We start from the raw sequence: 12879 nt of genomic DNA, 5'->3' as shown, positions 1-12879 counted from the left end.
GAGAATGTAGCGTGGTAGAATGGGGGGCCGTCTTTATACAGCACTGGAAATAACGCGATCTGTCAGGTAAACCAGAGTAATAACATAATCCGCAAGAAAAACCACCCGTTACCAGTAACGTAGCCAGAAAAATACTTCCGAGAGAAGTTCTACGGGACTTTTACCCGTGAAACCCCCAATCATCATCATCATCATCAAATTACGTCATCAAATTCTTTCAGGCACTCCTGCAATAGTCTCCATTGAGACTGCAGTATATGTAAATAAATAAATAAATAAATAAAGTTGTTGTTGTTGTTACCCTGAGGAGGATTTCACGCTCATTTCCCCGTTTGGAGGGGGGGGGTTTGTGCTCGAAACTCCCTACAGACGAGTTCAGCAAATCCCAGAGTGCTTAGTGCCGCTTTGAACTGTGGGAGTTTACTAATACGAAAGAAATTCGGAAGAAATTCGCTGTCAGAACCTCATGGTCGCATGCTTAAGGGACTGTCATGAAACCTACCAGAACTAGTGCGGCGAGTGGAGAACCCCGGTATCTACGAACGTGAATTTTTGCCCTCGCCTCAACTCCCAAGTACAATTCCCAAGTCGACTCCCAAGTACAAATGCAGTTCTCAAATCAAATGTTCAGGAATTCCCATATCTTACAGTAATCGGTGCCATATTTGGATCCAGTTCGAACCACCCATCCCTTCGTCCGGAAATGGTGATAGACTGTGTACCGTGCCGGGAAGTTTGGACGCAGCGTACACAACCTCTGCCACAGTTCCAGGAGTTCCAAATCCTAAAAAAAGAAGCACGCTTATTCGCGGCAGACTGTCTGCGCAATTGTTATTTGTTGACATTCTTCATGGAGTATTAGTGTTGGGCCAACAAGAGAAGTATGTCACATGGTTTGTATAACAGTGTAATCAGCACATAGAAGATGGAAATGTACCTTTCCATCCTCTTGCACTATCAGGCAGCCCAAGCCAAATGACAGAAAGAAGGCCTGCAAAAGATTGCTTATCAGTCAAAAGAGAAATACAAAAAGTACAATTAAAGATGCCATTCAGTATAAAGATACGTCAGCTTTTGGTACAACACAGAATTTGTCATTGGTTCAAATGGGAAGAAACAATTGCTATAATTTCTTGGAACATGAGTACCCTAAGGCCCAAGTTCCCTTTACTTCTTTACTTAGAGCATTGTGGTTTCTGGCTTTAGGTTTCCCAAAATCGGCAGTAAAGACCGGGTCTTATATCAGGAGCTGTAAAATCAGGCTGTATGTACATATCGGGTGGAAAAGCAGTTTTGAGGTCGAAAATAAATAAAGTGTGCATCTTGCATTTCAGACAAGAGGCTCTGCTGATTGTGCAGTGCTTTGCATTCTCTAGTGCCTGTATTGGTAGGCGACTTTGCACTTTTGCAAGTTCAATTTTCGGGGATTGTCAAGGTTTACCCGAAGTGGTGATGATGATGTAAAACGAGGTAAAAACACTTTGTACCTGGTCTAATTCTAAAACACAATGTCCTATCTCTACTGCACCTTTCTCAAGTAAACAAATATCTGCCATGTTATCGACTTTAGTTTCATTTAGTCATTCATTCTTTAGGACGTTCATCTTCCCAGCTTCACGACCACATCGAACGGTTATCGCCCTTCTCCAAATCACACAATTTGATGCACCTCCTCGAAAAAAAGCTGTAACTTTTCATCTATGGGATAAGGGTCTTCAGTCAAGTAGTAGCTATCATTTTCATCTTCTCCTCCCTCTGCTGTCTCTGTACAATTGTCTTCCTCTTGCCTGACCAACACTGTCTGGGGGGACTCCCTTGTTTCAGGCTCTTCTTTATTGGCGAGCCAACAGTGACGCTGATACCTATCAGGAGATAAATGAATCAAGGTGCGCAAATATTTGTAACAGTACAGAAACTTGCAACAGTGTACCTTCTGCTGCTCATTTTTGGAGGCAAGCTGGAGTTTGTGGTGCCTTTCTCTGGCGCTGAGCGAGATAGAGAACCCTTTCCAAAGTACCCCTGAAACGTTTCAAAATTTATAAAACGCGAACAGGGGCTAAAAGTGTGTACCATGTAGTAGAGGTTTTTCATCTCTTCTGAAGTGCCGATTTCGACACCGTCCGGTTTCAGCGTTCCTCTGTAGAACTGCCATGTGACAATACTCTGTTTCTCGTCGCTGCCCAGGTGAAATATGAGAGGAAACGGTGACTTCTTCGTGGTTGTCACGCGTTGTTTCTTTTTGATTTCAAACAGCACGGTTGCTGCCATGCTCACATCTGTACGGGAACTCAAATGCCTCAGTTAGAGGTTTAAGTATACGTACATGTGCTTGAACTCAATCAAGCTAATAAGAGGCAAACCGGGAAAACCGTGTACCGTAGAACAATTATACGGAAAGAACAAAACTACTAAATGCATGAACTGAAGAAGGGTGAAGGACACTGGTTGTAAGTGGCTAGAGTAAACACCTCTTTCTGCGCGTCTAAAATCAATAATCTTGTGCCGAATTTATTCTTAGATCACTAGGCATTTGACTGAGAAAAAAAAAAGCGTTCAAAGAGTGCATGAAAAAATGCAACAACTACAGCTGCCACCTAGTGCCCAGAGCAACGGACGCTTTTGCCTGTTACGTGTGAAAAAGTGAAAATCTTCTAGTCATCGCCTCCGAATATAATCACTTTTTTCGCCTGTGGTATCGGTTCATAGGTTCATACCTGCCCTGATTTAAAAGGGACTTCAACTACTTGAACCTGGCAGAGTCACAAAGCACCTAGCGGGAAACGTCGTAAGCTCACAATGTTCTTTTTTTTAAACTTCGTTGGTGGTCTGCTAGCCCGAACGTCCGGAACAACATTTCACTGTGACTTACGTGTGCACTACTGGGTAATGTTGCAGTTTTGAAGCAACAGTTAATCGACGAGTGTCATAACGCAAAAATGTGGCAAGTAACCAAAATGTGCAACGAAAACAAAGCTTTGTGAACAACTCGTTGCGCGCGTGACAATGGTTGTCCCGTAAACAAGAGAATGTTGACTATGTCTTCCCATCAACTACCATCCAGTGTCAGGACGTGCACAACGATTAACACGTTAAAGTTGGTCGTGGTGAAGCTTTATATCGTTGTGGTGGTGTTAGGGACAGTATGTGGTGAAGTGCCTTTATTTTCTTCGCAATCACGTCCAACGCGACACGGCAATGAAACATTAGGCTCTTCTCCAACAAATACAACGTCCGACGTCGACTATCAGATTGACAACTTGGTACATGACAGTGCGCAAAGTCCGGCCGATGTGACGAAAGCGCGAATTTTGAAGTCCTTCGAGAAGAGTTCGAAGTTGCAAGGCGATTTTCGACATTCTTCACCTTTGCATCGAAATTGGCCGCAATCGGATAGTTGTTATAGGAGGGCGAAGTGTGAACCCTTGTTGGATAACACTTGTTTTGGTGTTGAACTGCCCTATGCAGAAACGAGCATTCAACTCGTTAATGATTCCACCTCTCAACTTGAGATACAGGTGAGTTGTTTACAGCGCACACTTTAAAACACAGCAAATATTAGGGCTGTCGAAGAGAATAGATGACCCTTATAAATAGACATCATCCCTGTTGAAGCAGAAAACGTTTGACTGAATGACCTTGAAAATCACACTACAAAATTGGAATCTGGCATAATTGTCACTAGTAAGGCATGCCATCACTTCGAAAAAAACTACACGCTTTTGGAGCTGTTTTGCTGTTGGAGCTTAAAAACACAATCTGTCATGGTTAAAAATAAGTAATGCTATCACATTTTGCGAGAAAACTTTTTCACGCTGCTGCCTTTCAGGAGCGTCTGAACCTATGGCAAGGCCTCGAGCAAATTCCACGTTGTTGGGCGGTAGTCCAACCCTTGCTATGCGCCTACTACCGACCCCGTTGCCAGGACGACCAGGTGGCCCTTCCGAGCCAGGAGATGTGTCGCCTTGCGAGAGGTTTTTGCAAGATAGCGGCCGTCGGTTCCGAGTGGCCGCCCTTCTTGCGCTGCGAAGCGGACTTCTTCCCGTCGGGCTGCAAGGTAGGCAAGGCAACGCTCTGTGAAAGTTTGACACTGCTTTTTTAAAATTTTCTTAAGATTCGTAAGTCAATCTCTTCACAAGATGTGCAACAGTTACCTTCCCAAGGTACACGAAAGTGGTTTGTAGTAGAATAATGCAAACAGATGTACAGACGGCTCACCATGATTAAAGCCCCCAACTTTCTGTGGTGGAAATTTTACTTTTCCATGAGGCGGTTTTTACAAATCCGTAGGGTTCCTTGGGGCAAGAGAAAAGAGGAAAAAAAAAGGTGGTGCATTCTCCCAAAATCACATACCGACTCTTCCTGCGCACTTTTCCAGCCTTTCGTAACTTTTCAGTGCACAAAGAAAGCCAGACTCAACTCTGTAAATTTGTCTCCCGGCATTGCTGTAGTTAAGTTTCCTTTCGTAGCGGCACATTCAGCTGTGTACGGGCCGGCATTATTAGTGCTGTCAGGCATTGCAGTCGCAACTGATGGAGTTCAGTCCGCGAAAATGCTGCAGCTCGATTGTAATCCTTATTTCTGTAATTCTTCTCTAATTCTGTAAGGTATCAAATATTCTGCGGAAAGCTAGGGGCTCTACGCCTGATAGATGATTTGTGCCTCTAAACAATGTGTCTTTAGAACAGAGTAATGCCCCTTTTGAGGGAGAGGCCTTCTACGATTCTAACAACTGGAGTTCATACAATGCAGAATGAACTACGGGAAATAAAATTCAACACGACTGGCCAGTGTGGCACTCCGCTGGTGGCTACACCTAGCCAGAGCAGTTGGTACCAGGAGGTGGAGGGCTGCGGAGTCAGGTGCCAACACCCGCTGCTCAACGAGGAGGAACTTAGCAGCATGCGCACCTTTGTCGTTTTTGTCACAACCTTGGCAGTCATAGCGTCTCTCTTTGCAGTGGTGAGTCATCCTCTACATGAAATTGATGTTTCTTCCGCTTGTCAGGAGGTGCAGGTCATCGTTTACTTCACTTCTATGTGACTTGATTATGTATTTCCTTACATGCACAATCGCTTTCAACTTTCCACAAAAACTCCTCTTGATGCCTGGTGTCGTAACGATATAGCGCTTTTATATCCATTCGAAATCATTCTGGACACCTCGTAATCAAGTGTCAGCCCCAGAGGTGAACGTGAGATGAATTTTGTTTCAGCTCACTTTCCTGATTGGCTGGAAGGAAGCAAGCCAGTATCCAAACGTAATGGTGTTCTACATCAACTTGTGCCTCCTGTTTGTCTGCATCGGCTGGCTGTCACAGTTTGTGCCCGGTGCCCGAGAGGCCATCACGTGCAGGAGAGATGGCACACTCAGGAACGGAGAACCGAGGTACATCCGCAATTCTGCCAACGCTTCATTGTTGTTTAATTATAATTAGCCATTTTTAAATTTTCTAAGGTGTCGGAAACTTGTCAGTGCGTTATGTGCTGTCCGTACATAACTGTTATGGAGCAGAGAATAAATAACTCGATTGTTTTAATCAGCTCTGGAGAACACCTGTCCTGCATGGTGGTGTTCTTCCTGGTCTACTACTTCTTGATGGCGGCCCTCTGTTGGTTTGTGATGCTCGCCTACGCCTGGGACCATCGCTTCCAGAGCCGAGGGGGTCCCCAGAGGGAGGCATTGGGGGCAAAGTCTGCCTACTTTCACCTGGTCGCCTGGAGTGTGCCCTTTGTGCTCACAATCTCCGTGCTGGCCCTCGGAGTGGTATGGAAATTTGTAACCCTAACCGTGTATTCACACGAGCGACATTCCCTGTAGAAGCAGATGACGCGATGAAGTGTCATAGCCACAAGATATATTCCGTAGCAGACGACAGGAAAGACGCTGACGGTGTCGTCTGCTAAGCGCGCAGTACGCCGCTCCCGATATTCCGCACCGTGTGAATGCTCAACATAACACAGGTCGGAACTTTGTCTCTGTGAGCAGTGTTTTTGCTTTTCCTTCCACTAGAATCTTCCGTGAGGACGTCTCTCGTGTGAATACACAGTAAAGGGCAGCAGTAAATAGTTTTGTAGACGAGAACTGATTTGAGAGATTGATTGTGCCAGCATCAATATCTGCATTGCTGTTTTCATTGCAGGTGGATGGAGACTCTGTGATGGGCATCTGTTTTGTGTCATCTCGTAACCCTGTGGTGCGTTCTGTGTTTGTGTTGTGCCCTGTAACGGCCGCATATCTGGCAGGCAGTTATTTTCTTTGCAGGGGTAAGCCATTCCGATACCTATTATACTCGATCGACGTTATAACAGAAATCTCTGTTGGGGCTGTCAGATGGTACTAGGCTTGTCGGTGTATTGTCATTAGGGCCGTCCTGGCCATAGACCTTGCAGGTCTATGTTCCAGTCCAAACTATCAGGCCGTGGATCAGTCTGAGATATTTTGTCCACATCCGCCGTCACTGACTCTCAGTGAGAGCTGTAAAATTGAGCATGCAGAGCTCAAAGAGACAATTTGTTAGTTATCCTTGCAAGGTATTGCATGTTTTCCCCTGGGCACACGACCCTGGAGCTACTCAAATATCATGCACTGATTGGTGTCATGTCCAAAGGTCAGCAAAACCAGTCTAGAAACATATCCTTATCTTCCTTTTGTAAATAATGAGCTAATAGGAATTTTTTCTACTCTTGCAGCCAGCTAGTTGACACGTGACGTAAGTAATAGCGCCATTAAATGTGACGTGAATAGTTAAATATTCGCTTAACAAGCATTAAACTTCAGAATGTGGGTATGACTGTTTGTTTGAATGGTACAGCTCCCATCAACCTTAATAATAACACCGGAAAAAATTTGGTCTCGTTTCCGAGCGCGATAATAGCCACCCTGGGGGAATGTTAAGTGAACAGTGTCCTTGCGTTAAACCAAGAGAATAATTTTATTCAATTAAGATTTCCTCACGGCCTCAAGGGTTGCTGTAATCGCGCTCGGGATCGAGACCATATTTTTTTTAGTGTTCTTATTAAGGTTGACGTGAGGTGTATATAGGTATGTTTCATCCTGTGATATGTTTGGGTTTCTTTGTTGTTTCAGAGCTTTATAAACTGATCACCCTGAAATCCAGCAACGGAGGAGTGTTGAATAATCGGGTCCGCGCGAAGATTCAGCGCATGATACTTCGGATCGGTGAGGTCACATCATTTCTTCGTCCTGTCTTTCTGTGTTCTGATCTCCATGCTGCATAATTTCAGGCCTCTTTGTCTTACTGATGACTGTTCTTGTATCGTGCACTTTTGTCTGTCACGTGTACGAGTTTCGCAACATTCCTGTCTGGCAAGCAACCCTGAGAGATTACATCGCGTGAGTCTTCACTTTAGAATTACACTGGGCAGCTGCACCTGTGTGCTATCTTTGTGTGTGTGCTTTCCTATGCAACTCTCACCATTGCTAAGGTGCTTCCTATGTAGCCTTGATACCGATGTCTTCATGTCTCTCGTAGCGATGCCCTTAGTCTGCTATGGATTCTGTCTATTCTACATCCAATGTCACTATGTCAACCCTGTTTAAACCACTTCCTACAACATTTACTAGATGTATCACTGCAGATATGGCTGTGATGTTGTCTTATTTGGCGGCTTCCAGGACACTACTTTAAGTATGACAAGATTTGCATGGAGCTTGGGAATATAAGCATACAATTTATATTTGCATCTCAGCTCTGTCGCAAATACTGTAGCCCAACATGAAGTGCATGGCTTGATGTATGCCATATAATATCGGCATGTTGGAATTAACAAAAAAAATTATGATGGTCACTGGCTTTGCTACATTGAGTATTCTCTGTGGTTTCAATAGCTGTCGAGCCAAAGTGTTGGCAGCACAAGCTGCCATCCCAGACTCTTCTCCCCACTGCAACATTGGCACCAAACCGAGCTTGGCCATGCTACAGCTACACCTGATGGCTTTTCTCGGAACTTGCGTTGGCTTGTCTTCTTGGATCGTCACTTCTGCAACGGGCTCCACATGGAAGCGCTTCTGGCAGAGGTAACCTGCTCCTTCGCCTCACATTTTACGACACTACAGAGAAACTGCTGTAGTGGATGAGTTCATTCATTTGATGCATATTTTACTCCTACATATGTACAGCTAAGTAACACTTACAACAGCTAGATTCATAGCAAACTCCAGTATCTAAACAAACTTAAGTAGTGAAAAAATGACTAGGAAGCAAGCGAGCTGGTGAAGATGATGCATAATGTAAAAAAGTAATATAAAGTAATGTAATGTAAGTAAATGTAAGTAATGTAATGTGAGTAATGCAAAACTTAAGTAGTGCCAGTAAACTAACAGGCAAAAATGGGAGAAGTCTAGCACTCGCAAGTGAATAAAATAAGTATTTAAAGAGATTGAAACATTAAACATTAAAATAAACGTTTCAATCTCTTTAAATACTTATTTTAGTGCCAGTAACAGCATTCTTTGTAGGCGAACTTTACATGGAAACCTGTGTTCCTCCGCAGAAGTATACTCCGGCAGTCATCAGAGGAGCCCACAAAATTGCAGAGGCATAAACTGATTGCTGAAGCATTTGCTCGCCGTAATGAACTCAATAGGGGTCAGGGAGGTCTGCACAGCACACACGACGATCCTGTTGGTAATGAGCTATTCTATCTTCGCTTTGTAAGCTTGTAAGGCAAAATAAACAGCCACGATGACATTGTTCACATGGCAGGAATGAACCTGGACTTGAACAGTGTGACGTCCCAAGATCTGTCTTCCACGTGGGCAGCCGCACTTCCGGGTTTCTTGCACAGGAGGGGAGCCGTTGCTGGTCCCAATGTCTTGCCTGTACGGAGATACTCTTCAACATCTGGTGCGTGTTGTTTCGTTTACATAGTATAAATAGGGCCTGACTTTTTCGGGTTTTATTTTTGGCCAAATTCAGGGGGTAAATATCGGGCGATATTTTTCATTTGAAAATTCAGGTGTGTTCGGGTTAAATCCCGTTGCGGCATATTCTGTCGTCAGGAATTCGGGTGTCTTCGGGTGATTTTTTTTTTGTTTAATTAAAATTTGTCTTAACATGGAACTAATGTTTAGCAATGTTATCAAACTTTATTTTAATGCACGCTTACGAGTGTGCCACGCGACCCGGATGTTTTCGGGTAGATTCGGGTTAAACCCGAATTTTACAGATTTTGTTCGGGGGGGGGGGGGGGGGGGGGGGAAATATCGGGCGGATACGGGTTTAACCCTAAAAAGTCAGGCCCTAAGTATAAACTGCCTCGCCACAGTGCCGGCAAAGTTTCCAAATTTTTACTCTCAAAGAGCCAACATCTATTTGCCTTTAATTAACAATGCCCAATTTTAATCCACATGTGTTGTGAAATGAATGTTTTGAGATGGTTACTGCATCTTCTGTTTCCATGTTATATATATAGAGCATAAAGTTTTAGGGTTTAACCCGATTCTTCCCCGAATTTGCACCCCAAATTGAAGGTTGCCTCTTTAGGGCGAAACCCGACCTTTACTGAGCAAATTGCACACACTAAGACGTCTGTAGGAATGAACACTAACTTGTTTGGCAGCAAATGCAGTTACATCACAGTTTGTACCAAAGCAGTACAGTTAGCTTGAGTAACCGAGCCTGATTTCTCCTCGAATTTAGCGGACTGGAAGTTTTTTCACCCGAATTCGCACAAATTTTGGAGCACGTGTTTATTTACCCGATTTTTAACCCCGCATTTGGAAAAAAAAAATGTTTCCCGAAAACTTCATGCTCTAGTTGTATATCTTCATTGCAGGACAGTATGGGCAAACAGTACCGGGTGGAATAAATGAACTGCTTAACTCGGAAATTAAAATTCTACACTCACTTACAGATGTAAGCCGCCAGATGTCAATGAGCATTCGGCGCCAATCCTTGGACTCCCAACTGAGCTATCAGTTGACTGCCGAGCAACGGTGGCTGGCCGCCCAGAGAGCCATCGCTCGGAATCAGCGTCGCAAGACACGGCGGGAACGGGAACGCCTGCTTCAGCGCCAGTCTCCGTTCCCCCTCCCATTCCGACGCGGAAGTGACTCATCCATCCAGAGCACTGCACTGCGTCGCTCTGCTCGACACGCCCCAGCAGCTGTGGCGAAGGCGACAAGTACGGGAGACCTCAATCCGGGCTCGGTGCTTTCTCAGAAGCCACCATTCCGACCCAGGGTCCTGGCAGCTCAGCAGAAGAACGGAACGCTCATCAACCCTCCCTTCACCCACGGAATGTCAGACCAGAGCCGGCCACGCGAAGCCTCCGTTTCTGCCGCCAATACGACCGCGCAGGGCACAGAGGCATCAAGCAGCGCAGCGGCTGCCGAGGCGTCGGCGAAGACCTTTCCCACGCTCATGCCACCTTTTTCTGCCGTCCCCAATCCGTACGCGCCCTACATGGGCGTACCTTACGGTTACCCACCGTTCTACCCTGGCTTCCCATATTTCCCACCAGGGATGTACCCGTACGGACAGGCATTTGCCTCGTACCCGGACCTCCACCCGCAGCATACGCCGCTGATACCGCTTCATCCTATGCCAGACAGCATGAGCGAGACGAGCTTTATTCCCATAATCACGTCGGACTCTGAGTACACGGACGTGGGAATTCGGAGCTTCGACGAAGCGCAGCTGGAGGCAGCGAGGAGGATAGTGGAAGAACGGACGAGGATGGTCGGCCAACCAGGCTCGAGGCCGCAAACCAATCAGGAGACCCAGACTGAACAGACCGTCACGGAATCACCCCTACCGAGGGCGGAGCTCAATCCCACGAGGCTCTCTGTGAAATCTCCCACCGAGGCCATAGAGATGAGGGAGATCGGCTCTGGGCAGTCCCGAAGATCTAACCTCTCGAATGCGTCGAGAGCGCGCAAGTCCCCGATGTCACGAGCGTCCGTCATGAACCCTCCGCCGTCGTCCGTATTTCCTCCGACTGCTCACGCGCAGAACAGAGCAGAGCTCCAACCGCGGAGTCCTTCACAATGTACGGCGCAGAATTTGTCGGTGCACCTGGAACCGTATTGCAACCCACAGGTCACGAACGACGGGAACCACTGGCAGCAGCAGCAGCAGTGTTGCAGCGGTTGTCCGTGCGGACAAGACCCTCCGGCGCGCAGCGGCTTGGAGAATCCTTACGGAAATGGCTACCTTCAGGGACAGCAAGTGGTGGGGCCTTATTACGGCGAACACCACGTCAGTAGCAGTGGTCCGGCCGATTCCTGTCCGTCCCATTCGGACGGGGTACAGAGCTGTCACACGTACATGTTTGCTCCAGTGGCTTCTCCGACGCACGTTCACTGCTCTCAAAACGATGCCCCACAAAATGGCGGCTTCTTCGGGCCAGCGGAGCAACATCACACGTTCGGCTACAACGGTTGTGCAATTGCGACGTCGCCCTGCGAGGGAAGCTCGGCTGGTCACGCAGGAACGTGTCACAATGGGGGACCGCAGGACGCAACGGGGTTTGTGTCGCGATGAGTTTCGCCCTAGAAGGCTGTCTTGAAGTGCCAACAATGCCTCTACAACAAAATTTGAGGAACATGTTTTTGTTTGCATACACACTTTCGGGTTTTCCCCGGTTTTGGTGCTCTTCGTTGCGGTGCTAACCGCAGGAACGTTGTGCAATGAGCATTACGAACATTTTGTTTACAATTTCTAGATTTTTTAACTGTAGGATCTGTGTTACACAAGTAGTGCAGAGAATCTAATTTTATGTGACACTCGATGTGCAGGAAAGATTTTGGGGGTTGCAAGAACTTGTGATCGAGCAAACCAAACTGTTCAAACACAACATGATCTCTTTGTAGCCAACAGTGTGAGGCATGCGAATGTTGTTCACAAATGTATATTGTTGCTTTTGTTTTGAGTATGAAACAGCCTCCTGTCTTTCATAAAATTTTTACGTAAAATTTTTGGATACATTCACACATGAAAAAAAAAAATTAATAGGTGAGCAGTTTTTCATGACCTGCTGAAACCATAGTTTCTAACCATGTGCAAAGAACGCCAGCTCAAAACTTGCTCGATAGCACTTTGAGCATTGCGCATTGTGCGATGTTCAAGATGTCAGAAAAGCAATTAGAAACAATTTTTTCCCTCATAAATTTGAAAATCACAGACATATCATGTAATGGCCACAGTTTTGGGCTGGCCACTGCTCCTCTTTCAAACTAATTTGCATTTCTCGTTGGTAGTTTCCAGTTTGCCACTGCAATGCAGCTTTGTTACATAGAGCATGTTTATAAGGATACTTTATAATCACACTAAGTCATGCTGTCAGGTGTTACTCGAAAATTTTGCGCATTTGCCGTACCAACACAATCTTTTACGTACTTGATAATGCCGTATAATCTTTTACGTACCATCATCTTTGTGTCCAGCGACTCGGAACGAAGAAAAATTATCTGCCTGGAATACATACTGAACACGAACTCACTATACTGAAATGCACAAATGTTTCTGGTATTGAGCTACATTGTTATTAGAGCCTGAAGTTTTCGGGAAATATTTTTTTCTAAATTCGGGGGGTAAAAATCGGGTAAATAAACATGTGCCCTAAATTCATGCGAATTCGGGTGAAAAAACTTCCATTGCGCTAAAATCGGGGATAAATCGGGCTCAGTTATTCAAACTAACTGTAGCGATTTGGTACAAACGGTGATGGAACTACATTTTTCTGCCAAACAAGTAAGTTGGTGCATTCCTACAGACATCCCAGAGAGGGCAATTTGCCTGGTAAAAATCGGGTTTCACTCTAAAGAGGCAACCTTCAATTTGGGGTGCAAATTCGGGGAAGAATCGGGTAAAATCCTAAAACTTCAGGCTCTAATTGTTATCACTCGGTCAGGTCC

At 45.6% G+C, this 12879-nt stretch overlaps 1 protein-coding gene across 1 annotated transcript; it reads left to right on the top strand.

Moving 5' to 3' along the window:
- Nucleotides 1-2791: 2791 nt before the first annotated feature.
- Nucleotides 2792-11937, top strand: LOC135394040 (protein smoothened-like). The gene is made up of 12 exons (XM_064624471.1): nt 2792-3515; nt 3827-4054; nt 4750-4959; nt 5213-5385; nt 5541-5763; nt 6140-6263; nt 7087-7179; nt 7245-7353; nt 7849-8037; nt 8514-8647; nt 8726-8866; nt 9876-11937. Exons 1-12 carry the CDS (start codon nt 3027-3029, stop codon nt 11504-11506), a joined length of 3744 nt encoding a protein of 1247 aa, XP_064480541.1. The 5' UTR covers nt 2792-3026; the 3' UTR covers nt 11507-11937.
- Nucleotides 11938-12879: the final 942 nt, after the last annotated feature.

Source organism: Ornithodoros turicata, chromosome 5, assembly GCF_037126465.1.
Source record: "Ornithodoros turicata isolate Travis chromosome 5, ASM3712646v1, whole genome shotgun sequence".
Taxonomy (NCBI): domain Eukaryota; kingdom Metazoa; phylum Arthropoda; class Arachnida; order Ixodida; family Argasidae; genus Ornithodoros; species Ornithodoros turicata.
Note: the sequence above shows the minus strand (reverse complement) of the source record. Positions and strands in the feature narration are given on the sequence as shown.